Source organism: Brassica rapa, unplaced genomic scaffold (genome assembly GCF_000309985.2).
Source record: "Brassica rapa cultivar Chiifu-401-42 unplaced genomic scaffold, CAAS_Brap_v3.01 Scaffold0021, whole genome shotgun sequence".
In the NCBI taxonomy this organism is placed as follows: domain Eukaryota; kingdom Viridiplantae; phylum Streptophyta; class Magnoliopsida; order Brassicales; family Brassicaceae; genus Brassica; species Brassica rapa.
In genome coordinates this window covers 1-27,137 of record NW_022609967.1, presented here as the reverse complement: position 1 = coordinate 27,137, position 27,137 = coordinate 1, and the positions used below count along the sequence as shown (strand labels likewise).

The window sequence follows — 27,137 nt, the reverse complement described above, 5'->3', positions numbered from 1 at the left end:
GCCACCGATCGCAAGAGATATCGCCTTTCGCCACAGAGAGAAAGAGAGAGAGAGAGAGAGAGAGAAGAAAAGAAGAAACGCGACGGAAGCCAACGACACCTCTCCTCAAGCCAATTCCTTAGCGACGTGCTCGTTTGGGACGACGCTTCCGTGCTTAATTAAGCAACGTCTGTTCGTTTTTTTTTCTTTTTTCTTTTTTTTTAAATTGTAATTAACCTTAAGCAACGTAAGCTACTGCATTAAACCTGCTCTAAAGAGCACAATTATGGGGGTTATACGAAGGTTTTTAAGTGGTGGGTTATATTTTTTGATTAAAAACCGGTGATAGAAGAGATGAATAGGATCCACTTTTGTCTGTTTTGTACTATTCGGGCTCCACTGACACGTGACAACAGTCCGCGATTGGTTCTTTTTAAAAAAAAAAAAAAAATCAAAAACCAAAAAAAAAAAATTTAAGAAACCCAAAAAAAAAACAGTTTTAGGGATAGTCATGGCCTTATAAACTTAGCAGAACCAGCTTGTAATGCTGTATTGTTTGAAATTTGGTGGAGGTTGCCATTGTAATCTAAAGATTTCTTGTACTCCAGATTGGTATCTTTAGGGCGTGCTCACCCTTTGGAAAAAAACAACATCCTCATACCTCCATTTTTCAAATAATTTAGGATTCCGTTTTTACAAATTAAATTTGCTTATATTAATGGGATATACATCTATAATAGTATAATATGATTCCGTTTATTATTTTGTATTTGCATTCTCAATAGATCAAGCAAATTACAGAAAGACTAAAAAGAATAGTGGTGGAGTTTTTTTAAGTTTTGTAGTCACTACGCCACTGAAGTTGCTAAACCAAAGACTTAACTGTGTAATTCCATGCAGTACCCCGTCACTATAATAGTCTCATCACTTACTCACGTACTTACTCAGAAAGAAACAAATCTCATGCCCATGTTTGATTTGATCCCAAACATTGCACAAAAAGTTTTTCGTTGTATTATAGTCACCAAAAATCCCCACATGAGCAAATTCCATCACTACTAAAGTGATGAAACCGATTAGTATCTCTAACTACAATCTCTCTTTCTTCAATCTTGGCAATCAATTTGATAACTGCATGACAATCCCCACAGACCCTAAGGTTCTTAATGATCAAAAGAGGACTTCCCTTTGGTGTAGCTATCAACCCAAAAGCAATAGCTAATCTCTCACTATGCTGAGCAAGAACAGCTTCTTTATGCTCATCATCAATATCTTGAAGCACATAACTCGTATCCGGCTCATACCCTAAATCCTTCAGCCGTCTACTCAAATCCTCTAGCTTCTTATAGATCTGATCTCTGAGAGGATGAGACCGATCGCCAGCCAAGAACGCATAAGTCTTGTTCTTCACCTCAATCCAGCTGTAGCCAGCTTCTTTCTTCACCTTCCTCTCCTCCATCAGCTTCCTTACTTTCGCTCTCTCTCCCCAATCTCCTGACTCTGCATACATATTAGACAACAACACATACGCAGCTGAATCCTCTGGTTTCATATCAATGATCTTCTTTGCAGCTAATCTCCCAAGCTCTGTTCTCTTGTGCACACGGCAGGCAGCTAGAACTGTCCTCCAAATCGTCGAACCAGCAGGGTATGTCATGTTGTCTATGACCTCCATAGCCTTCTCAAGCAACCCGGCTCGGCTGTATAGATCGACCATACAGCTATTATGCTCCTTTGTAGGTGCAATCTTGCATTCTCTCACCATTATATCGAAATACTTCTCGCCTTCTTCTACCAACCCTGCGTGTGTACAAGCAGCAAACACTCCAATGAACGTTACGCTATCCATTCTCACCTTTCGCCTCTTCATCTCCTCGAAAACATCGAGAGCCTTTGTAGCTTCCCCGTGCTGCGCATACCCGGAGATCATCGAGTTCCACGACACTAGATCTCTCTCTCCCTGCCTTTTAAAGACTGCTTCCGCGCTCTCGATGTCGCCTTTCTTTGCATACATGGTTAGAAGAGCGCTACTAACAATTAGAGAGTCATCCACTCTTGATTTTATAGCGAACCCGTGGAACTGCTTTCCCTGTCCAGAAGATGCGGAAGCAGCAGCACACACGTTGAGGACGCTGGAGAATGTGAACTCGTTCGGTTTTATCCCTCCCTTTGTGAGCTCGCTAAACATCTTTACAGCTGCTTCTGTCTCCCCACTCTGAGCGTATCCTGCAAGCATCGCTGACCAAGCAACAATGTCTTTATCATCAATACTGCTAAAAACTTTCGCAGCGTCATCTGCTTTGCTTAACTTCACATAAGCATCCAGAAGAGCAGTCCCAACCGTTGAAGATCTCTCGTAGTTAGTCTTTAAAACTTGCGCATGGACCTCTGATGGAGAAATCACAGGAAGAGCAGTGAGAACGACGGAATAAGTGAACTCGTTCGGTCTAACTCCTTTCCTCCTCATCTCCTTAAACAAGTCCACAGCTTCTTCTTTCCCATCATTCTGCAAGAAACCACTGATCATAGCTGTCCATGTCACAACGTTCCCACGGAAACCCGTCTCTTTGAACAGCGTAAGAGCATCACACATCACTGCACATTTACTATAAGCCACCATCAGAGCCGTCTTTATGTTCTGATCAAACGAAAACCCGTATTTCACAACACTGCAATGGAGCTGCTCCGCGAACCTCAGCTCTTTGAGGTTAGCGCAGAGCTTGATAACAGAAGCAAAGCTCGATTCAGATAACCGGACATGGTTAAGCCTCATGGAGTGAAACATCGCCAACGCTTCTAAATCAAGACCGTTCCCTGCATACCCCGAGATCATACTGTTCCACGTAACCACACTCTTCACTTCCGTCTTATCAAACAAGATTCTAGCTTTCCTAACGTTACCGCATTTGAGATAAAGATTAATCAGAGAGTTGGAAACAGGAATGGTTTTGTCTAAACCGTTCTTGACAACAACCGTGTGCACCTGCCTCCCCCTCCCACTCACTCCCTCTTCAGCCAAAACTCCAAGAGCAGCTGCGAATGTAAACGAGTTAGGCTCAGTCCCTTCTTCATACATTCTCATAAACAGCTTCAGAACCTCCTCATTAGACCCATTCCTCGCGTACCCGCTTATCAAAGTAGTCCAAGTAACAACGTTCCTCTCTTTCATCTCGTCAAAAACGTTTCTTCCGTCTTTAACGTTACTGCCTTTCATGTACGTGTCAACAAGCGACGTGCCAACGCTCACATCGTCTAAAAACCCGAACTTTACGCATTGGCAGTGCAGCTGTTTGCCGAGAAGCTCGTCGCATAGAGTAGCGGAAACCTTTAGCACGGAGGAGAAGGTTGAGCAGTCCATCTCGGCTCCGGAACGATGGATGGTTAAGAAGAGTCTGGTCGCTTCTTGAGTGCGTCCGTCGCGGGAGTAGCCGAAGAGCAAGCTTGTGTGGTTTTCTTGAACTCGGTCAGGACTTTTGTCGAACAGGTTGTGTGCGACATGGAAACGAGACGCTGATGCAACGACGACACCGAGGGTGTAGATTCTGAATTTGGGTTTGAGCTTCTCCAGAGATTGATGATGTCTCCATATTGTAGTTCTGAATCGCATTTTGCTTTTTAGCAATAAAGAACTAAAAGTTTGCTGCCATTTTCGCTTCAAATTTGTGTATATATATCGGCATGAAATGATTTTTTATTCTCAACTCTCTGATTCAAAATCAAATTATTCAATTATTTTATTCCCGGTTTTCTTTATTCTCAATTCGCAAGTCAACAGTGGCATTGCACTATTTCATAAATCAAAGGCTACTAAAAGAGAAGTTACGGCGGTAAAATTTGACATGAGTGAAGTATTATACAATCCACATAATGAATTATACAATACAACAACTTAAACATTGGGTGTGTTTAGAGGAAACTTAAACCAGCAAAGCCATAGTAAACATCTTGGAAAATATGCATAATTCCCCTTGAGCTGTACATTACTGACTTGTAACAGTATCAAGATTGATTGATTTATAGAATAATATTCAGATAAATAAGCAAATTGTAGCAGGAACATCTAACCTTATATTGTAGCAGTTTGTACATTCGTGTGATTTCATGCAAAAAACAGCTATGATTAAATTAGGAGAATATTACATTAAAAAAAAAAGAGTTCAATACAAATGTGTTGTGAGTTGTGACAATCAAATTAAACAGTTTGACAAAATAAATAAAGGAGAAAAGAGAAATCAAAAAAACTGGATCTGACAGTTTGGCGAAACTCTGGGAAGTTTGATAAGAGCATTGATGATTCCCATGTATCTATTATGAACATGGTTCTCTCGTTGGTTATCAACTTCAACACCAACTTTGACAGTTTCAAGACATTTCAAATTCGCCAAGAAATGACTTATCTGTTTCCGCTCTCTACAAGTTCCTAAATACCCTGAAACGGTTAGCATCTTCACTTGACATGTGGATAAACAGCATGGTACTCCCTCTTCCTTCTTCTTCTTCTTAGGGATGCAAATGCAGGCGTCCCCGCATCTGTTTGTAACTTTATGCACAAGGCCCTGAACGGAAAGAAAAAAACATATTCATTAATGTACAAAAATAATGTAGCAAAATATGAAAAGTGCCAGATGTTGATCAAATGAAATTTTGATAAAATAACACATATAAAAATTCATAACGTTTTATTTACCTTGATGACTAGAGTTTCTAGGTTTGGAGAGCTGTTGAGAAGAAGAGGCACCACTTGCCATCCTTTTTCTTTGTCACTCTCAAATGATAAAGTAAGGAGGTTGTGAAAGACTGGCATTGATTTACAGTAAAAGTGAAAAACCTGAATCATGAAACAAAACACAAACATTTTATCATTAGAATATGGTAGCTAATCAAATTTAAACAATTAAGTATCAAAAACATACCTCAAGAGAATCCGAAGACAAGTGAAGGGTCTTGATATTGCTTATCCTTGTTACAAGGCCGGTAACATCCCAAGAAGAAAAAGAATCTGCATCATACTCACAATCACTGTCATCATCATCATCATTATCACTACGATCATCATGCTCATCTGTAAATGCCTCCCAAGGTCGAATATCAAGTCTTGCTTCAACAAGGGAATCAAAATCAACATCATACTGATCCGCAACGTAACCAGAGTAGTCAAGGTACAAAAGACTGGGCGTGGCAAAAGAAACAAACTCGTAAGCTTCGCGGTAATCGGGATAATGGTGAATGATGGTCAGTCGCTCGATGGAAGAGCTAGACACGTCCCCTGTCCAAGCCGGGGGATTGTTATCATCAGGATAATGCAGGAACAGTTCCTCGAGGACGGGGCATCCAAGGACGAGATCATCATACATGGCACAATCCGCAAACGCCACGGAGAAGAGAGAGAGTCTTTTGAGCGCTGGGAAAAAGACTCCACCAGCAGGTGGGAGGCGACCGTCGGGATAGAATCCATCGCATATCGTGAGGTCAACCAGTGTGTTGCTCGTGAAGAACTCGGTCTCTATAGAATACATGCCTACGGTCTCCAAGCGAAGCTCCTCCAAGAAGCGGAGCTCCAGGGCAGTGTGGATCCAACCGTCCACACGAGAGTCTTCGTGCCTATGCTCACAGTTGAGATGGAATGTCTTGATGAGTGAAGAGTTTTTTAAGAGAGCAAGTGTCTTGTCCACGAATTCAGGGAAGCCTAGAGGACTACCAACACTTGCGTCGCTCAAATCGAGCTTGTCTACAAGCGCGAGAAGATTCCTCCATCTTTTGGACAGAACCGATGTGGAAGCGGCGATATGTGTCGGAAGGAAGGACAGGATCTTCCCAAGAACCTCGTCTGGCAGACTGCTGATCAAATCTCTAGAACCCATCCCTACCCTGTGAGCACAGATACGTTTCTTTTGTTCAACTCAACCAGACCTATACCACAGAAATTTATTAAAATAGATAGACGATTAGGATCTTAAAAAATAATCAAACAATTTGATTCCTCGAGATCTGAACAGACAAGAGCTATTCAGGTTCATGTAATAAAGCAAACTTACGATTGGAAGAAGGGAAAGAAGGTTGCCAAAGTACGACGAGGGATGTCAGAGATAGAACCGAGAACGCACCTGTTCTTCTTTTCCAAGTTAACTTTTTTATTTATTTCACCGATCCTTTTCCTTTTTTTTTGGTCAGCAATTAACCTTTTCCTTTCTACTAACTAAGGGAATTATCTTTCTCCTTGCAAAATTATCCATCACCAGTTAAAAATTTCTAAAGATTTGATTGTTAAAAAAATATTGAAACGAATAAATTAAAAAAATGGTAGTTATCTATAATTTATGTGCTAAAAAAAAAGTAGTTATTTATAATTTTTTGGGAAAATTGTTTTTTTAGAGCAAAAAAATATAAACATTGTCCTAATAGAATAATCCCAACCTACAATTGTCTCATTAAGCTAATAATTTTGAAAATCCCAGTTTAGTCCTTCGAAATACAATTTTAAAACTAACTGTAATACATTAAATTAATATAATATACAGAACCAATTAATTTTTTTTTTTTTTTTAAATCCCCAAATCAAAACCCCTAACCCTAATTATTTCAGTCTCATTCTCTAGGCCTCTCTAATTCTGGTGGCGACAAAGTCAACAGGTCTCTATTGGTGGGGAGAAGAAGATACCGACTCAAATCTCGTCTTCTCCGGCGTAAATCTCTTCTTCTCCGGCTTAGTATCTTCTTCTCCGGCTTAATCTCTTATTCTCTCATGTAAAACGAAGGTAACATCGACACTTCTCATTCCTATTTTGTTTTAAATCTTCTTTGCATGTTCTTTAATCGATAATAGTTCTGTGAAAAGCAAATAGATTAGTGCTTCGGTATATGTTTTTGTGTTCTTGTCAATCGATTTAATAACACACCAGTTTGTTATATGTGTTTGTGTTCTGTTCTTATCAATTTGTGATTACCATAAGAACCTACAGTTAATCTATGTTACATGTGTATGTAATCTTATCAATTTGCTTTACCATACGGGTTTGTCAATCGATATTTTGAAGAGATTGGTTAGTTTTGATTTCGTGTCATTGTTGTTGATGTTGGTATCGCCAGCGCAGACACTAGAAGATATGTAATTTGGCACTAATCCTGGTACTATCGGGTTAATGGGTCAGTTCACCAAACCGTTGGATCATCTGAGTTTGTACTTATGAAGATAAGGAAGGAGATTGGATGCTCGTTGGTGATGTTCCATGGAGGTAAAAGAACTAAAAACCATCTCTTAATGTCTGATGAATGATTTACAATGATCTAATCTGGGTTTTGTATATATCTTAGAATGCTCATCACCTCGGTTAAAAGGATTCGTGTGATGAAAACGTCTGAAGCTAATGGTCTAGACTATCTTGTCTTGACTTATGATATTGTTTGTTGAAACATATAATGAAAAAATCTTAGTGTATAATATGCAGGATACTTGTGAAGCAAGTAAAAGGAAGAAACAGAAGCTAGGTTGATCTTATTCAGTTTGTGATGTTTCTTTGGTTCTTCTAATGTTCTTTAAGGGTTTTTTTTGGCTTGATGTCTTTTGTTTTACTGTTGCTATTACTATGGAAGAGAATGCTCTTTATTTGTTTTACTACACTGTAAATATTTGAAGCTTGTCTAATATCATTTTGTGGGTTTAGTTTATGAGTTCACTAACTGATCCAAGAAACAGCTCCACATGACATCAAATGTGTTAACATATTACTTTAGTGCTTGATGTTTCAATCTCATGGGATTCTGAGGACATTCGAAATTAATGATATAGGCCCCGAACACTAAATCATATTTTACATATATCATCCTGAGCACGAAGAAGAATCTGATGGAAGATTCATACAAACAGACAAGAGTTAGGTAGATAGATTGTACCAACCATATGAAAAAGCTCCTAACTTTGTGAAAAATCAAAGGAAAATTTAGGTATTTTGAGAAGAAAGGCTAATAAGTGTTTTTTTTCCAAAAAAAATGGCTAGTAAGTGATCTTTTATTAACAAATTCGATTTTTCAAAAATGGTAACAGAATATTTCCACATATTTTTTGTTTTTTTTTAAAAAAAATCGGTTTTCAAAATAGGAAATTGAATATTTCCAAATATTTTTTTCCTTATTTTTCGGAACAGATTATTCTTATCCGTAGAATACAGTTAATCTGTAGAAATCGGTTTCTACATATTTTTTAGAATTTTTGTAATGTGTAGATTTTGATTTCTACATGTTTTAAATTTACAGTAAATCTGTAGAATTCGGTTTATACTTGTTTTAGATTTATAGTAAATATGTAGAAGTTGGTTTCTACATGTTTTAGATCGATAGGTTAAGCGCGGAATGTGTATTCTAAATATTTTTAGAAAACTCTTATTTACGTAGATCATGTATTCTAAACGTTGTAGATTCAATGAAAAAAGTAGATTTTGTTTTCTACTTTGTAGAATGTCAATTCTACTTTATTTAGAACATAATTTGAAATTATGATTTAAACATTTCTAAAAATGAAAAAGAATACCACTAAGTTTATATAGGTATTTTATTAGTAGTTACTATTTTTCCAAATTTTTTTTGTTTGTAAAACTATTTATTTAATTTATTTTCAGAAATATTAAAGGATATTATAGGCAAAAATGGTACAAATATGAGATTAGTCTAAATGGACATAGTTTCTATTTTTTTGCTCTAAAAAAACAATTTTCCCTAATTTCTTAGAGTTTAAAATATTTTTCTGAAAAATATGAATAAAGGCTCCAAAACAATAAATAAAATTAATGTGTAGAGAGTGCAATTCACAGAATTTGTTTTAGATATGATAATTTCAAAATGCAACCATAACTCTTTTAACATATCTAAGCAGATTAAATGAAAATATGTTGACAAAAAAAATGAAAAATATAAAAGGCAAAACATAAGGCAAACTACACCATATCTAAGGTAGAATCTAACAATAGTCAAAGCAACTTTAAGGTATTCTATAAAGCAAACATAAAGCGCAAACATAATAATACAAGTTAACGTCATATCGAAAAGGGCGACTAGGTTTCCGGATTTTGAAGATCGAATAAAGTTGAACAACCTTGCTTTCTCTCAAAAAGGGCGAAAAAGGGCGACTAGGTTTCCGGTATCTTACCGCCGTTGGCTAGGCCTCACGCTGGCTAGCGAGAAGCTATTCCCAGCCGTTTCCTGTTCTCGATGACGATTCCAGTATCATCTCCCTCCTCAGGCGCCTCAATCGATCCAGGGGGAGCTCGTAAGGCGAAAATCTCGAATCGCGAAACTCAGCTCCTGAATCGCGACCTAGAGGTCAAGCTCCAGTCTTCGTCGGTTCCAGCGTCGATTCCAGCTGCTAAGGTTCCAACCTACGCGGCGAGGTTCAAGTCTTCACTGCGAAATCTTCGCAAGATCTCAGATCCAACCTTTCTGGAGGATGGAACACCGGTTATGCAAGCACCGGAGTCCGTGCTTTTGCAGACGTCGGAGTTCTGGAAAGATCATGTGGTTGCTCACTTTCACGGCCGTAGGCCGTCGGTAGAGAAGATAATCGCAGATTTGAACCCAGTTTGGGGAAAGTTTGGGAAAATCACGGTTCGTACTATCTCAGAGACCTGCGTGTTAATTTTCATTCCCTCGGTGCAAACCAGAGAGTGGGTATTAGAGGTTGGATACTGGCAAGCGGATCGTTGTGCGTTCTCGGTATATCCGTGGTCAGCTGAAGGGAGCTTAGCTGCTCAGGAACTTCTCTTTGCTCCTACGTGGGCAGTGCTCAAGAATGTTCCACCTCAGCTGTACTCTTTGAATGGGATCAGTGTTGTTGCTAGCGGAATAGGTGAACCGCTCCACACTGAGAAGTCTCGTTTAGACCCGTACCACTTCGGAGACACAAAAGTCAAGGTGGAAATCGATCTCTCTCACTCCCCTCCGGAGGCTGTAGTAGTTAGGGATACTCAAGGAAATTCTGTTAAGATTAACGTTGAGTACCCTAACCTTCCTCCTAGATGCATCAACTGTGGCAAATTTGGACACTTGATAAACCGTTGTAACAAACCCCGTATGAAGAAGCCGTTTACTCAGAAGAAGGAAGCAGTGATCAGTGTTGTTGAGTCTGTGGAGGAGGTATCTTTAGAAGTATTGAATCAAGAAGCTGTAGCTGACATCTTAAGCGTTGAGGAGGAGAAGAAGATGAGGAGGGCTCGCTCAAGGTCTCGCCGGAGGTCTCGTTCTGTGATGATCATTGGAATGTATTCGATGTTGTACATACCTTTTTTGCACATACCCTTTCTGTGAACTAGCTCGCTTCTTCAGTTAGACATCTTTGATTTTAAAATTGGAAATGTTCTCATCCCTTTCAAACACATCAATTCATATTGATATTTATCTCCCACACCACATGAATTTTTTATAGAAAATTTCCTTGCAAGTAATATTTCAACATGGGAACTTTAGTTTTAAATCATATCATACGAAACCTCAACCAAAGCTGCTACTATAGATGTTTTAATGGGCGGTCCAGGTCTGTTTAGGCCCTGCCCATTATATCATGTAGATTTAAGCTTATTTATACATATTTCCGTTTAGTTTTTATTTATTTTTAAGTTCGTTAAGTTGTGAAGAACTGTTTTAGTCTGTTTAGGCTCACTTATGTTTTTAATACAATTTTTTTGTCCATTATGTTTTCTCATCTTAACAGGGTTTAAATTATTTTCTTAATATAATAACAATTAATTCTTAATTTAAACAAACAATTTTATTTGATTTCTAAACTTTATGATAAATAGAAATTTAAATTAAAAAAAAAAATAAAATTAAAAATATTTTTTATTAAATATTAATCAATCCATCATATTATTAAAAATATCAACACATTTGAATAGGTTTTAAACCCGAACACATCATATGTATTTTGTTTCAAAAGAACACAAACTAAATATAACATAATCATTCTGTTTCAAAAACACAAATTCTATAAATTGTGACATTTTTAAATTACCTTTAAGTTAGTTTTAAATATTCTAAATATAATTTTTGCTTTTTTAGAAATACCCAAAAACGAACCTAACCGGATACCCATTTATTTAACGAGTATATCTAAACAGATTTCCCATGTATAAACCCATTTATTTTTACATGATAACAAATGAGCCACTGATCAAAAACTCTACTAGGCTCATTCAGATCCACAGGCTTAAGGTGCATTTTAACATCTCTAGCTGCTGCATCTACTATATCCACTTCTTTTTTTACCATATCTACTTGCATCGCATTTTTGATGGTACTGACTTATTTTTTACTGCTTCCACCGACTTCAACTTACTTCCATCTTTATTACTTTGATCCTTACTCTGACACTAAGATAGAGAAAATCCTTCTTCGATTCCTCCATCAAGCTCGGAAAACCTAGCCTAGCGGCCGGGTTCTTGAAAACCCTAACTGTTTTCATTGGGGGCCTAGTTAACATTGCACTCAAAACCTTCTATCTCTCCAAATGCACTAGTTATCTCTAAACAATAGTGATAAATTTCTTTATTGTACATAATTCCAATAAACTATAGTCTATAGATAACTGAAGTCACCACAAAAGGCTCTGTGTGATGTTATTAACGAGCTTTCTATTGGCTGGAGATCCTTTTTAATTATAAGGAAAATAGTGAAGTGTTTTTTCTAGCTGAGAAAAATGTTGATCTTACACAGCTTGCGAATATAAGACAACATATGACATGTTGTGTCATAGATTGGTGTTGGTTCATATGCTCAAATATACAAAAGAACTATAAGATTATTTGAACTTTAAATATTATCATGATCACATGCAAACTACACTTGAAACGTGCAATCTGAGGACAGCTAGATGGCATCAGGGTTTCTTTTTTTTTTTGGTCAATTTTTTTTTTGGTCAAATGCATCAGGGTTTCTATAAGAGGAAAGCCAGCTCTTGTTTGTTACTTTCATTGTTTTTAATGGAAAAGGAAATAAATTATATAGAGAAAAAAAAAAACAAAGAGTAACAGACGTAACGAATATTTCTTCTAAATTTAAGTGACCTTTCACACTTTGTCAGCCTTTCTATGTGTGAAACGCATTGTAGTTGTCAGGTTGTGGATCGCCAACATTAAAATTTCCAAATATGGTAAGTTTTAAAATAATATTAGTTGTTTTAGGATTTATTCTTTGCAATACATCCACTCACCTACGAGAGAATATATCTAATTTCCTCACACTTCAAAATTCAAATTTATTACCTCTTTAGAAATACTAGTGGTCTTCCGGCGCTACGCGCCGGGTTCGTCAATTATATTCTAAATTAATTTACAATTTATTTTATAGTCTTTTAAAGAAAATATGTTCAAAAATATAAAGATGAATATATGTTGAAAAGAATGATATTTTCTGATCCATTTTATAGTGGTTACCAATAGTAGTGTATTACTTTGTTTTAAAGTTTCTTAGTTCAATGTGGAAAAGCATAAGTGGTTGTGATTAATCGCCTCAATAAAAGTAGAATTATGCTGATAGTCGTAGTTCAGTTTAAATTTAAACATAAAGTAACGTTAATGTTCGAAAATAAAAAATGTAGATGCTTGTGTTTGTTTTTGTGATTATCTTGTTTGAAGGAAGATATCAAATTGTTTCATCTTCTTAAAATAGTAACAATCTTCGCATACTTGGTCTATGTCAAAGATGCGTTAATTTGTTGGGAACTTCATTGTGGCTGTATTAGTTAAATACTTTGTCTTCAAAGGGAATTTAAAACTCGTAAGTGAATTCTTAATCATTCTCTAGCATTGATGGGGACTTGAATTGTGTTATTCTATGTTTATGATACTGTTTCTTCAAAAATCTATTACCTATTATTATTTAGTTATTGTTTTTCATTATTATTTTGGACAATTCTTTTAAATAATATTTTTAAGTTTTTGTCATCAAAAGAGCTTCCAAAGAATACCAGAATAGCTTTTATTAGAAAGACAAAAAACTACTTTTCCAATTGCTTTATAGATATATAAATATAAATAATTATTTAAAGAAACAATAAAAACTTAATATTTTTTATAGTGTTGAATTTTATGTTTTCAAAATTCAAACTTTTTTATAATTTTATGATTTTATTTTTCAAATTTTTATTTTGAATTTACTTTTTAAAATTCGAAATACTTTTTGAAACTATCTTAAAAATTTTGATTTTGAAATTTCTAATATTTTTTTATTAAAATAATTCAAACTTTACTCCAAAGCCTCACCATTCAAATCTCAGTTCTACTAAGCCTAGCTTAAATAACAGTAAATATACAATTGTATAGGCCTAAGACTTATTATCCGAGATTCAGATTCGATCCGAGATCAGATCCGGATCCGCTCTAAAAATCCGGTATCCGGAGAGGCCGGATCCGAATATGGATAGTATGATAAGTTTCAAAGTTTTATACCTGAATTACAGGATATTTGTTCTGTTAGGTACCGAAATATGAAATAAGATTTAACTTATAATGATTTTAGTTTATTTCCTCTATCTTTAACAATTAATTGCTAATTTATTATTCATGTTCATTCACACTCATCATATGATTGAATAAAGTCTTAAATATAGAGATTTTACAAATTAGATTGCCAAATAAAGATGTGAAAGTGCAAACTGAACAATTCTCCCTTTGAAAATTTTATTGGCTTTTATCCAATAAGGCAGTGAAGTTAAAATCGTCAATCAATACTTGAGGCTCTTTGTCCACTAATGTATTCTTTAATAACTTTCCAGTTGAAGAGATCTGTTCCTTGCCATGGAATCGAGTTGGACAGATAAATAAATTATCTTAGACTTAGTAGAGCTTCAACGTCACTTGATCACACCGTAGAAACCAGTATAAAGTAAACATCACTAAGAAGAACATGTAGAAATAAGAAGACGGAGCGGCCATGACTGAATCAAACAAAAGTAGAAGAAAGTTTGCTACTCAGGATGAGTAATAGGCATGTATAATTCAAATTCTTGGTCACGTACATAACATGTAAGATGTCACATGAAGCCAATGCTTCTTTGAGCTGTAATTAGCAAAAGAGCAGTTGGGAAGTTAATCAAATCTCACTTCTTGCTTCACTCTGCCTTTTCTCAATACATTTGTGTATATTATTTAATCACATATCTGCATATTTGGCATAGCTGCATGCACGTACACATGTGCAACATTCAATAAATGGTTTATAGTGGAGACTGGAGATCAGAGAATTAAAAAGATAGTAAGATTTACGTCTTTTTATATGGTGTCCATTCATCTTGTATTTTCAAAACTCTCTTACCTTACATTTTAAGGTTAACACGCTAACAAAGTATGCATGAATAAGAGCCGTGTATAAAAGTGAAGTAACTGAAAAAGTTATTCTGAACACATCTAGTTTGCAATAACACACTTTTTGACAGGGTCAAACATAAGCAATATCCTTTGTCCTGATTTTAATTCAAGTTAGTAGTAGCTCACCTTATACCCGAAAGCAAAATTAACATTTTTAACCGTGACTATGATCTTCATTTTGTTCCAAGTTATAGAGACCAAATTTTCATCTCCTCCGGCTGAAATAGCTTCTCTATGAGCTTCTGTTCTTGGAGCTTCTCAAGTTTCTGTTATAACCCAGACAAAAAGGGAGCTTCCATCGCCAGTTCACAGATAAAAGAGAGGGAAAGATTAGTGACATAACCCTATATATGCTTCAGAAATTGTGGACATTTCAATCGATAATCAGCAAAGTAAAAGAGTAGGAAAGAATAATGAAGTAAGTTTGTGCAACTTTCTTACCTTTTTTAAAATTAGTAGCAGGGCCAGAATTTGCATCAGCACTAAGCCTAGTGATTAAGGTACCTCACAACTCTTTCCAAAAGCAAGCTTTGGAAAAGTATGTTTCAGTTTGCTGATTTAAGCTTCCATTGATTTACATTCATCTGCATCTCCAGCGTTGCAAGTTTCCTTCTGCACAATACTATAAAATAAAAAGACAATCTTTACTATCTCGTACATGAGTCTGATATTCAATAAGATAAGCAAAGAAAAGGTTAGATACTTGCACATACATCTAACTCATCCCTTCAGCCGTATTTTTAAGCAAGGTGATTAATCATACGGAGGTTTGTGGCTTCTCCTCTGATGGCGGAAGCTCAATAAAATATGTAATCTAAAGTATTTAAATGGGCATCTAAGATCTTATATAAAATAAGATTCATGGAAAGAAGAGGAGAAGAAATAATCATTCACCTCATAGTAGATCATATTAGTTCACTGGAGAAAGCAATTTATAGCATCAGTACCTTGGTAATTATGAATATTGATCTCACCTTGAATATCCTGCTAAAGATCATTCGGATCATTTCCATCAACGGTGCGTGCATATTCAACAACGACACATGTTTCCCAAATCTCCCTAACTGTCCCACTCAGCTCTTTCCAATAGAATCTCAATAAACTAATTGAAGGGAATATTACTCTTGTGTGTAATGTTCTTAACTTTTTTTTGCCGGTCTGGCTCAGGCTCTTTCAACGCCTTAATGACCAAAGATGCAGCTGACGATTCTGAACAGCGAGCTTGACGGTAACACATTGTATGTTGACGGTGGCTTGGGCTTGCATGAGGGTCGCCTGCAATACACCAACAAACAGAAACAAATGAAAACGAAATCATCTCCCAAATTTCAAAAAGCTTACGATTAAAAGAATCGAAAGGATGAATTTTCTCAGGATGGGACTAAACTATTTATAGTCAAGGATGCACAGAAAGTAAGAAATTGAGGAAGGATTCAATGAAAAATCGTGGAAGGAGTGGATAGATGTTGTTAATGAGTGCCTTAAAGACGACGCTTGGATTTAACCAAATTTCGTAACATCTCCAGATTTCTGTCTACGGTAAGTAAAAAGCCAGATGATAAGAAACAGATGCTAGGTTCCAGCATGTTATGGTCGGATAACAATCCATCCACATAACACCGGGGAGATAGTACGGTGGTAAATGAAAAGAATCAGTACTTCGGCGGCGACGGATTTTAATTGTAACGGTGGAGTATCCGAGAGAAGACTATCTATATTTGTATACAGCCCAATAATCAATTGAATACAGTCTTGATCAAAATTGATCCAACAACTTAATATCAAGCCCATGAATGAAACACACGCAAAAAAAAACTTAAAGTCGCTTCTTTTAGAGATGCAGGTGGACGAAATTAACACGGGGAAGCCTGTCTGACGTGGCTGTTTAACTGGTTCTCATTGGTCAATTATTTTTGAGGACGTGGCAGCTTAGATTTTGAGTATATGCTGCTTTTAGTATAGTATAGATTTAGTTTCTCATTACCCTTATTGCAAAAGGGACGTTTAGTTCTCATTATCCATTAACCACACTTTCTTCGAATGTCCACCAGCCCTTTAATGATGGGCCCTATCATCCATACCGTTTTTCCGGGGTTTTTTCCGTGTAACTCTTTATACTCAAAACCTTGATTTATTATTATTTTGTGCAAAAGAAAAAAAGAGTAAATCCAGAAGCGCTGGATACATTCCCATGGATCGCATGGTATATCTAAAAAGCGCGTAACGAGAAGAGTTTCAAAAATAAAAATATCTCACCGATGGACTCACTTCAACTTGCTGTCAAGGAAGCTGAAAGCTAGACTCTAGCGCAGAGAATCTCCAAAGACCCTGGCGGAGATAGGGATGAACAACAACGACCGACTAACAACATTACATAGATAATTTCCGCAGCTAAATGGAGATGTCAAACAGACGCGTCCTGGATAAACGAATGCGATAGAGTTGAGATGGGTTTTGTGCTGCTGGAAGATGATTCCCCTACCCTGTTTGGAGCACATGGACTAAGTGCTGCAGCATCTCCTCTCCACGCTGAAGTAGAAGGGTTGTTGTGGGCTATCCAGGAAGTATTGAAGCAAGGAAACAGAGAGGTACGATTTGAGTTCGACTGTGAACAATTAATTAAACTGATGAAGGAGGAAGAAGAGTGGCCAGCAATAGCACCCGAGTTAGATGGAATTAAAGCTTTATCTGCTGAATTTATTGACGTATCTATCACATACATCCCAAGATGGCTCTTGCTAAAGGGGGAGGATCACGTATTCAGGTCCTCTTCTGTTAACTGTTTTGCACCAAGTTAATTAGTTCTTTATGCTGGCCATGCGGTTGCTAACTACTTCGATGAATTTTTTTTTTATATCAAGAAAAAGAAAAAAAAACAGAATAATGGCACTTGAAGTGTCTGTATTTCTTTAATATTTCATAATAAAACGACAAAAGCTGTGATTTACGGTGGAAACTGACACTGAGACTTTTTTTAAAAATGGTTTCCCTTTTAAAAAACATTTCTTCTAATGGTTAGGATAATTAATAATTGAAGATATCGCATGCATGCATATGTTCTGTATATACCGTATAAAAAAGGAAATTTAAAGACCAAATTGGTTAATCTGCCACTTCTCATCCCACTCATAAAGCACAAATTCTCATTTTAGTGCTAAGAGGGGACTTTAGCAACTCATATATAAAGCTAAAAACTAAGATTTTTAACTTGTTGACTACTTGAATAGCTAGATAACATCGTAGAATGAAAAACTTGTTCTTTTTTTGTAACTGTGAAAAATTTGTTCTTAGTTCACTAAATCTGATTACTGGTTCTTTAACAAACAAACAAAAAAATAGTATAACTAACTGGACAAAAAAAAATATACGTTTCGAGTTTAGTTATTAAGTTAATTAAATAAAAACAAAATTCACATTCATTGAACATGTACATTGCTCATAGCCATATATCTCTATAAGCGACTGACACATAAGCTTTTTATATGCTTCAAAAGGGTTGTTTTTTTACAACAGCTTCAAAAATAGTGATAGCATCTACTCGGAGGAAATGCATTTTGAAATTAGCTATCTAGATAGGTTTTATATCATTAGGCTACTAGCGCAAAAAAAACTTGTTATACTTTGTTTTTTATATAAAGTAAGTTTGTAAATTTAATTTTTTTTTTAAATACTACTGTTTTGTAATTAAAAAAGTAGCCAGTCTTTCATTTTAATTCTAATGAATGGGATATTATTTTGTTTTTTTTTGTCAACTGATATAATTTTGTTATCAACATTAAAACAATAAAAAGACATGTTTTGTGAATTATGTTTATTGTAAACCACGTATTCATCTTAAAAACACCTATGCATACGTCAGTAACATGATTTTTCTGAGAAATAGTAACACGAAGTTGTCTTGTCTCTTCTTTGAAGGTTTACACGTACTGGAAACAAGAGACCATTTTTCCCAATTAGATATTCTAAAATATTACTCCAAGTAATAAATCCAAATATTAATTAGTTTTTTTTAATATGCAGTTCAAAATTCAAATAAAAAGCAAAAGAAAAAGTTAAATTCCCAATGCCACCACTTAGTAATTGGACTTCTGTTTGAATAATGGCTAGAGAATAACATGGACGTATCACATCTGTCTTCCTCTCTCTTTTTTTTATAATGAAATCTCTCTTCCTTTTTTCCCGAGTCTAGATTTACGATACTAATTTTAATGATAAAATGAAGAAATTAAACTTAGGAATGTAATCACTTGGCTAGTAATTTTATTTTTCCAGTCAGAAATTTTTTTCCCTACATATAATCACAAGTTAAATATGTTAGATGTATTAGTCAAAAAATGTTAAATGTAGAATTTAAAGTTACCATCACGCAATACATAATGTTATTTCAGAAAGTATAATTTTCATGTGAATGCTTGTCCCCTTCCAAAGCTAGGTTTTGTAATTCTTCTTTGGATATTTTAGAAAGTATTATTTTGATTTTTTTTTTTTTTGCTAAACTGTACACATAATTTCTTCTGACCACTATAAAAAAAATTTAATAACCTGAAACGTCCATAAATTCACTATTTTTTAGTGTATGACATCTATGTAGATTTAAAAAATTGTAAAAGGCCAACAAATATATTTAGAAATTAACAACATAAATGTGGTCTATTGGTAGATGGATTTTGTGAGATAAATAAACCGGATTCAAAACAACTACAAACATTAAACATATGTGGCCACAAAAATATAGGATCATATTTTAGATCTGATTTAAATACCCGGAACAAAATGTTTGTAAACTGCACCTCTTTTTAAAAAGGAAATTAGTTTAAATTCTTTCATATATATATAGAAGTTCCTTGAATCTAAACGTCAAATCAAATTCACTATGGCCACTTATTCTCTTAAATACTATAAATACATGGTGTTCTGACTTTATGTCTTCACTAAATCAATATTAACATATCCGATCCCGCAAAGCAAGCTACGCTTGTCTATCCCCGCAATAACACACCAATACACAATCTCATCAAACATTATTTCCTTATCCTTCAAAGTTATTATTTGTTTCTTCGAGCTCTTAAAGAAGCAATCTAGATGTCCCGGATATCGTCAGACCCGCTTATGGTTGGGAGAGTAATCGGAGACGTTGTGGACAATTGTTTGCAGGCGGTGAAAATGACAGTGACTTATAACTGCGACAAGCAAGTCTACAATGGCCATGAACTTTTCCCTTCTGCAGTTACAAACAAACCCAAAGTTGAAGTTCATGGGGGTGACATGAGGTCATTCTTCACTTTGGTACGCGAACTTTTATCATATATGTTAATACAAATATTGCTTAGTCGTTTTGTTTAATATAACTCCCTTCAATGCTCGTTAGTTGTTATGTAATACATAAACCTTATAATTTCCTATCCAGTTCTTTTAAAGAGACTTTCTTGGTGGAACTTCTAAAGAAACTAACTACAAATATTGAAATATAGGTACATTTTATGAAATGCCAATACTCTGCTTATTCTATTAAAATTATCACTCTATGACATAAGATGCAAAAATTATTCTTAACTTGTTTGAGAAAAAAAACATTTCTAAAAAATCAATTATTCATCGATCTTGTAAAACAAAGAAACCTGAAAAGTAAAAAAAAATAATGACTTTAGTCTTACGGATCTCTTAGCTTAATTATGAAGAATATATTGGTACAGTAGTTGTTATTTTTTCACAGATTTTACCGTGGTGATAATTTTTAAGAATGGTACATACAAAACCTGTTTCATGAAACTCCTATTTTTCAGATTTAGTTTGCATTTTCGGGAATATTTATTTTATACTAATGTTCAAGAGAGCTGCGTATTCTTTGTTTTTTTTTTTTGGTAAAATAAGAACGTATTCTTTGTTTTTTGTAAAGCAACTGCGAATTCTTTGTTGCAATACATGTGTTTCTTTATGTAGATATTTATTTGTGTCACGTGTAGATATGTTCATGATTCATGAATATCAAATATGTCAAACAGGTCATGACTGATCCTGATGTTCCTGGACCTAGTGATCCTTATCTGAGGGAGCACTTGCACTGGTAAAATTGATTCCTTCCTTTTTTTTGGTTAAGAAACATGTGATTGTATACATATGTAACATTTTTTGCAATGATATGTCAGGATTGTTACCGATATCCCAGGGACAACCGACGTGACATTTGGTAAGTCATATATACTTTAGTAAATCAAACAAATGACATTACATATAAATATATGCATTCTTCATTAGTTTTATATATGATCCAGATGTGTAACCTAAGAGTTTGTATTAATTATAATCTACGTTTAAACCAAAGTGTCGTGAACATGCCAATTAATTTTAGTATAAAATTAAAAAAAAAACACTAAAGTATAACTATGCACTCTTAATTAGTTTCATACGGTCTAGATCTGTAATCTATTTGTTTGTATTAGTGTCACCGTTGTTCAAAAAACAAAGTGTCACCGCCATGTTATAGCCTGTCCGGTTAAAGTTTAGAAACTGTACGAGGTACAGCATGAAATTACTCTAATCAATGTAGACGAAAAAAATATTTAATTACTCTAATACAAAACAGGAAAGGAAATAGTAGGGTACGAGATGCCTCGGCCAAACATAGGGATCCACCGATTTGTGTATTTGCTTTTCAAGCAGAACCGTAGAGGAAGTGTGGTTTCTGTGCCGTCTTACAGAGACCAATTCAACACTCGGATGTTTGCATATGAGAACGATCTCGGCCTCCCCGTTGCAGCTGTTTTCTTCAACTGCCAGCGTGAGACCGCCGCTAGACGCCGTTAATATCGATCGGTTGTTCCATGCACTCTGACGGGAAGCAGCTTTTTATAATGATATATCTATATATGGTGGCTGTACTGTTATGAACTATTATTATCATTTGAATAAATTCGGCATTTCTTGTTTAAGTTTATTTTCATATGGATGGATGTTTCTGGTATTTTGGATGTAGATATAACTGATATTTCTTATCATAATCAATTATATCAATATATATATAGTTACTAACAAGCACTAACACAAACCCACACCTCGACTCTGTGATCAGAACATACCGTCGACAACTCAAACACCGCAGTGGTGCCTTCTTCTCATCCACAGTGGGTTCTACAAATAATTGTATAAATTCGTTTTTCTTCATTTAAATAATTATTTTTGTTTGTCCAAGCTAAAAAAAACATTTCTTCTTTTTAAAAATGTTTCAAGTCCTAACCATCATTTAGCTCAGATAACTATTGAACTTCCTTTTAACAAGTCCGAAACGGTTCCAAACTTTAAAATCATCAAAAGAAAAAGAAAACAAGCTGGACGGGCTAATTCCACAGATGTACTCCCCCTTGAAAACTAGTTGGATAGTAACAGGCTACATCACTCACACTTACAAAAAAAGAAAGAAAAATGCTTCTCTGATCAGTGATCACTGGTGTCAGTCATGATCATATGATTCAGGTACATTAAATTTTGTATGTATTATTAATAACACTTGAATGTGTTTTGCATGTGTTGTTGGATTGTATGTATTTTCCCTTCTTGGCATAAAAGTCAACTAGTATGTGTCAAACAAAAATCAAATGTGAAGTCGGTAAGAGGATCTCATTAAAGTGGCAAAGAAGTGTCAGGTTTCATAGCTTTTGACCAAAAGATAGCATAACCGATTCTCTAGTTATGATTCTCAGCATAAAGACACAGCTACAAGAGTGTTGGTACACAAAACTAAACGCTGACGGCAACAATGTAAGCATTCCAAGCATCACACTGCTGAAAGTTCTTGACTTCTTCGTACTTGATATCTCGTCCAGCACCAAACCCATCTGTTCTACGCATTTCAGAAGCGTCTGGCATTTCCCTGAGCCAGAAATGGACTGATCTAAACCCGGCTTCTTCCATACAGTCTTTTATCTCCGGTAATGACCACCTACACACACACACACACACATGACCAAAAGATCCACTTCACACGTGCTACTTAATCTTTAAGACAAAAAGAAAAAAATGAATGTGGAAGCAGAAGAGTAGAGGGCCACTTACAGTCTCCAGCTATAAGAAAAAGCATGGCGAATCTTTCTGTTCTGCTTCTGAAGGTGATAGTGAAGACTGATCCTTGTCTTGCGACTAACAATATCAAACTCAGCCTGCTCCCATGTATACTGCCATAAGATATACACAATCGCTAGTAAGTTACCATATGAAGTATTAACAGTTTAAACTTCTTTTTTTTTACCGTGAAAGTTGGGAACTTCCGTTGAAGCTTCAACTGTCCCTCTGCAGAAGCACCTCCATACAAGTCCATAACGAATATACCACCTTTCTTGGACAAGGCCTCACGCGCATTCTTGAAGTAAGTAACCAACTCCGAGCGTTTGTGGAGGCAACAGCAACTGAAATTGAAAGCACACACGATATCCCTCTTCGGTAATGAATCAGACCCATCATGAACTAAATCTTCACCCTCATCATCCAAACTGATATTTTGAATCAGCTCGTGGGATCTGGACGTCACTTGCTTAGCATCAAGAGGGGTCAAAACATTCCCATGGAGAAGAGACATTCTCGAGTACACGTCAGCGCCGAGCTTGCTGATGTTGTTGTCCATGCACCATTCCAGCGCCTCGAGGTCGAAATCTAGCCCTACAGCAGTCCTCCTCGTGTCAGCCTTCAGCCACTCCGCACTATTCGAAGCAAACACAAGATTTTATTCCCAGAGCATTGCAAGATGAGTGTTTAAAGCAAGATGAGAGGAAGGAAAGAAAAGAAACCTTTTTGATCAAAAAAAAAAAAAAAAGAAAAGAAACCTTAAGAGAGCGGTCCCACAGAAATCTTCTTGGAAATGGAGAGGCTGCCTTCCTCCCACATACATCAGAAAGAACTTCTGCAAGTAGCTTATGTCTCCTTTTGGTGACTGCACCACAAACACACATAACCAGCGTTCTAAAAAATCGTCTAGTCGGCAAATCAGAACTAAACGAAACTATTTTTTAAATAAATCCGTATAAAAAAACGTCTAGGCAATAAAAAAAAAATCGACCTAGACGTCCGCCTAATCAATAATCCAATATAAAGCCACTAACTACCACATAGTGATTTCTTGAACATGCTCATAATCATTCTAAAACTTGCCTAGGACATAAACTTTAAAAAAAATTGTGTAAAAACACTTAAATTAATCGGTCTGGGCTATATGCATCCCCTTAATCAATAATCCCATATAAAGCGACTAACTACCACACACACATAGCTATTTCTTGAACATTGCACATAATAATACAGTGTCTTTTAAAGCTTAGTGTTCTTTCTGTAAGAGAAAGACAGACGAGACCATGAAATTGCGAACAAATAACAGAAAGACAGTAAGGTTGTCCGAAAACAAAAGAGTAGACAAACGCAGGACAATGACAGTCTTAAACCACAGCAAGATTAACATGAAAGTAGAACCTAAAAGGCCAAGACATAAGTGTCGCGAGATACTCATTTGTTACCTGTACTGATTGTTGGTATAAAAGGAACTTTGAGGGCAAATCAGAGGATGGCTGAAGCTCGTCGCTTTCTTCTTCTTCTTCTTCCTCGGAGTTTTCTTGTCTTCGTCGACGAGGGAGGAGCAGCAGGAGGGGTGTTGATCGTAGAAATCTTCGCCGTCATTCGAGAATTCTCCTTTGTGGCGACGTCGATTAGGTTTTTTGTCTCGTTTTCCCATTTTCGAGCAGTCGAGAGGCGGAAGAGAGAAGCGTTTTGTGTTGTATTGGTCAACTGCTTTTCACTTTTTTTGTGAAAGTGCCCTCAACGCTGCCACATAGGCCCTAGGCCTTTGTCGTTTTCGAGTTACCGGTTTAGATCTTATTTTCGTTTTAAACCTTACTTGTGGTTGTATTTGTGTGGTTAGAACGTAATTCCGGTTTTAAACGGTATTTCAGAGGTTTAATTAGACCATCTCGAATATTTTTTTTTAATTTCTCTAATTACAAAAAACTATAAAATAAAGATGATGACGTATGTTAATAAAACTAATAATATTATTTTTTCATCAAAATATAAAATATATATTCATTTCTATTTTAAAATAAAAGTAAAAGTGAACTAATAATAGTATTTAGACTAGAGTCAAAAGATAGAGATGTGTTCACAATGTCGATGAGTGCACCTAAGCTTTCATTACGTAGACCTCTCAAGACTAGCTATTTGGTAGGTGCTATTGGTTATAGAGTATTAGACTTAGAGCATGTTTATTGCTAGCAACCTTTAGTGTTGCTTAAGTGGTTGTTAATGATTTTTAAGTATTAAAATTTAGCTAAGAGATAATCTAAGAAACACTTAATTGTAGGGGGTTATTGGTAGTGCTTGACTTAAGGTGCTTAACAATAAAAATTGAGATACTACAAGTGTGATGAGAATTGAAATTATGAGTGATGAAAATTGATATTATGAGTGCAAGAGAACATGAGAATGATAGAACGTTTACAAGAGAGAGATACTACAAGTGTGATCTCTAGTTATATAACTCTCCACTCTCAACTCGTGACCTCTCCACTCTCTTGAGAAATAATACAACACTCAGAAAATATAATTAGCAATGATTCATCCAATTAGCAATGATTCATCCAATAGCAATCTACACAGAGCCACCGATCGGGAAAAATCCGCCTTTCGCCTCGGAGAGGAAAGAACCAGAGAGAGATCTCGCCGTGTTCCTTCGTGGAGGAGAGCAACAGATACAGGGGACGTCGTTCGCCTTCGACGACGACAGCAAACGAGAGAGACGCCGCCGTTTCAACGAACAGAGCCACCGATCGCAGAGATATCGCCTTTCGCCACAGAGAGAAAGAGAGAGAGGAGAGAGAGAGAGAAAGAAAAGAAGAAACGCGACGGAAGCCAACGACACCTCTCCTCAAGCCAATTCCTTAGCGACACGTGCTCGTTTAGGGACGACGCTTCCCGTGCTTAATTAAGCAACGTCTGTTCGTTTTTTTTTCTTTTTTCTTTTTTTTTTAAATTGTAATTAACCTTAAGCAACAGCCTTAAGCTACTGCATTAAACCTGCTCTAAAGAGCACAATTATGGGGGTTATACGAAGGGTTTTTAAGTGGTGGGTTATATTTTTTGATTAAAAACCGTGGTGATAGAAGAGAGTGAAATTAGGATCCACTTTTGTCTGTTTTTTGTACTATTTTCGGGCTCCACTGACACGTGACAACAGTCCGCGATTGGTTCTCTTTTAAAAAAAAAAAAATAATCAAAAAAACCCAAAAAAAAAAAATTTAAGAAACCCAAAAAAAAAAAACGTTTTAGGGATAGTCATGGCCTTATAAACTTAGCAGAACCATCTTGTAATGCTGTATTGTTTGGAGAAAGCTTTTGGTGGAGGTTGCCATTGTAATCTAAAGATTTCTTGTACTCCAGATTGGTATCTTTAGGGCGTGCTCACCTTTGAGGAAAACAAAACAACATCCTCATACCTCCATTTTTCAAATAAATTTAGGATTCCGTTTTTACAAATTAAATTTGCTTATATTAATGGGATATACATCTATAATAGTATAATATGATTCCGTTATTATTTGTATTTGCATTATTCTCAATAGATCAAGCAAATTACAGAAAGACTAAAAAGAATAGTGGTGGAGTTTTTAAGTTTGTAGTCACTACGCCACTGAAGTTGCTAAACCAAAGACTTAACTGTGTAATTCCATGCAGTACCCCGTCACTATAATAGTCTCATCACTTACTCACGTACTTACTCAGAAAGAAACAAATCTCATGCCCATGTTTGATTTGATCCCAAAACATTGCACAAAAAGTTTTTCGTGTATTATAGTCACCAAAAATCCCCACATGAGCAAATTCCATCACTACTAAAGTGATGAAACCGATTAGTATCTCTAACTACAATCTCTCTTTCTTCAATCTTGGCAATCAATTGATAACTGCATGACAATCCCCACAGACCCTAAGGTTCTTAATGATCAAAAGAGGACTTCCCTTTGGTGTAGCTATCAACCCAAAAGCAATAGCTAATCTCTCACTATGCTGAGCAAGAACAGCTTCTTTATGCTCATCATCAATATCTTGAAGCACATAACTCGTATCCGGCTCATACCCTAAATCCTTCAGCCGTCTACTCAAATCCTCTAGCTTCTTATAGATCTGATCTCTGAGAGGATGAGACCGATCGCCAGCCAAGAACGCATAAGTCTTGTTCTTCACCTCAATCCAGCTGTAGCCAGCTTCTTTCTTCACCTTCCTCTCCTCCATCAGCTTCCTTACTTTCGCTCTCTCTCCCCAATCTCCTGACTCTGCATACATATTAGACAACAACACATACGCAGCTGAATCCTCTGGTTTCATATCAATGATCTTCTTTGCAGCTAATCTCCCAAGCTCTGTTCTCTTTGTGCACGGCAGGCAGCTAGAACTGTCCTCCAAATCGTCGAACCAGCAGGGTATGTCATGTTGTCTATGACCTCCATAGCCTTCTCAAGCAACCCGGCTCGGCTGTATAGATCGACCATACAGCTATTATGCTCCTTTGTAGGTGCAATCTTGCATCTCTCACCATTATATCGAAATACTTCTCGCCTTCTTCTACCAACCTGCGTGTTGTACAAGCAGCAAACACTCCAATGAACGTTACGCTATCCATTCTCACCTTTCGCCTCTTCATCTCCTCGAAAACATCGAGGAGCCTTTGTAAGATTTCCCCGTTGCTGCGCTTACCCGGAGATTCATCGAGTTCCACGACACTAGATCTCTCTCTCCCTGCCTTTTAAAGACTGCGTTCCGCGCTCTCGATGTCGCCTT

The 27,137-nt window shown here is 36.2% G+C and overlaps 4 protein-coding genes, 1 long non-coding RNA gene and 1 pseudogene across 7 annotated transcripts; 2 read left to right on the top strand and 4 right to left on the bottom strand.

The window, feature by feature from the left end:
* Nucleotides 1-976: 976 nt before the first annotated feature.
* LOC103864848 (pentatricopeptide repeat-containing protein At2g27610) lies at nt 977-3,837 on the bottom strand. The gene has a single exon (XM_033282971.1). The coding sequence runs from the start codon at nt 3,584-3,586 to the stop codon at nt 1,001-1,003; it is 2,586 nt and encodes an 861-aa protein (XP_033138862.1). The 5' UTR covers nt 3,587-3,837; the 3' UTR covers nt 977-1,000.
* Nucleotides 3,838-4,081: 244 nt separating this feature from the next.
* LOC103864792 (putative F-box protein At1g21990) lies at nt 4,082-6,132 on the bottom strand. The gene is made up of 4 exons (XM_009142566.3): nt 6,015-6,132; nt 4,893-5,847; nt 4,667-4,807; nt 4,082-4,535 (listed from the first exon to the last, which is right to left on the bottom strand). Exons 2-4 carry the CDS (start codon nt 5,838-5,840, stop codon nt 4,212-4,214), a joined length of 1,413 nt encoding a protein of 470 aa, XP_009140814.1. The 5' UTR covers nt 5,841-5,847; nt 6,015-6,132; the 3' UTR covers nt 4,082-4,211.
* A 435-nt stretch (nt 6,133-6,567) lies between these two features.
* On the top strand, nt 6,568-7,652 carry LOC117129553. Of its 3 annotated transcripts, XR_004453190.1 has the most exons (4): nt 6,569-6,734; nt 7,071-7,211; nt 7,291-7,346; nt 7,425-7,652. It is a non-coding gene; the product is annotated as an uncharacterized LOC117129553 (long non-coding RNA). The 3 variants fall into 3 exon arrangements; XR_004453189.1 differs by having other exon boundaries at nt 6,568-6,734; nt 7,066-7,211; nt 7,291-7,652; XR_004453188.1 differs by having other exon boundaries at nt 6,572-6,734; nt 7,291-7,652.
* A 9,600-nt stretch (nt 7,653-17,252) lies between these two features.
* LOC117129554 (protein CENTRORADIALIS-like) lies at nt 17,253-21,325 on the top strand. Its single transcript, XM_033282973.1, has 4 exons — nt 17,253-19,613; nt 20,330-20,391; nt 20,474-20,514; nt 20,911-21,325. Exons 1-4 carry the CDS (start codon nt 19,410-19,412, stop codon nt 21,129-21,131), a joined length of 528 nt encoding a protein of 175 aa, XP_033138864.1. The 5' UTR covers nt 17,253-19,409; the 3' UTR covers nt 21,132-21,325.
* A 595-nt stretch (nt 21,326-21,920) lies between these two features.
* LOC103864791 lies at nt 21,921-24,102 on the bottom strand. Its single transcript, XM_009142564.3, is given in 6 exon segments — nt 21,921-22,263; nt 22,377-22,495; nt 22,570-23,017; nt 23,141-23,247; nt 23,825-23,922; nt 23,925-24,102. Coding segments are annotated over 6 exon segments (1,089 nt in total). The 5' UTR covers nt 24,040-24,102; the 3' UTR covers nt 21,921-22,061.
* A 2,035-nt stretch (nt 24,103-26,137) lies between these two features.
* Nucleotides 26,138-27,104, bottom strand: LOC117129552 (annotated as a pseudogene).
* Between the last annotated feature and the right edge of the window lie 33 nt (nt 27,105-27,137).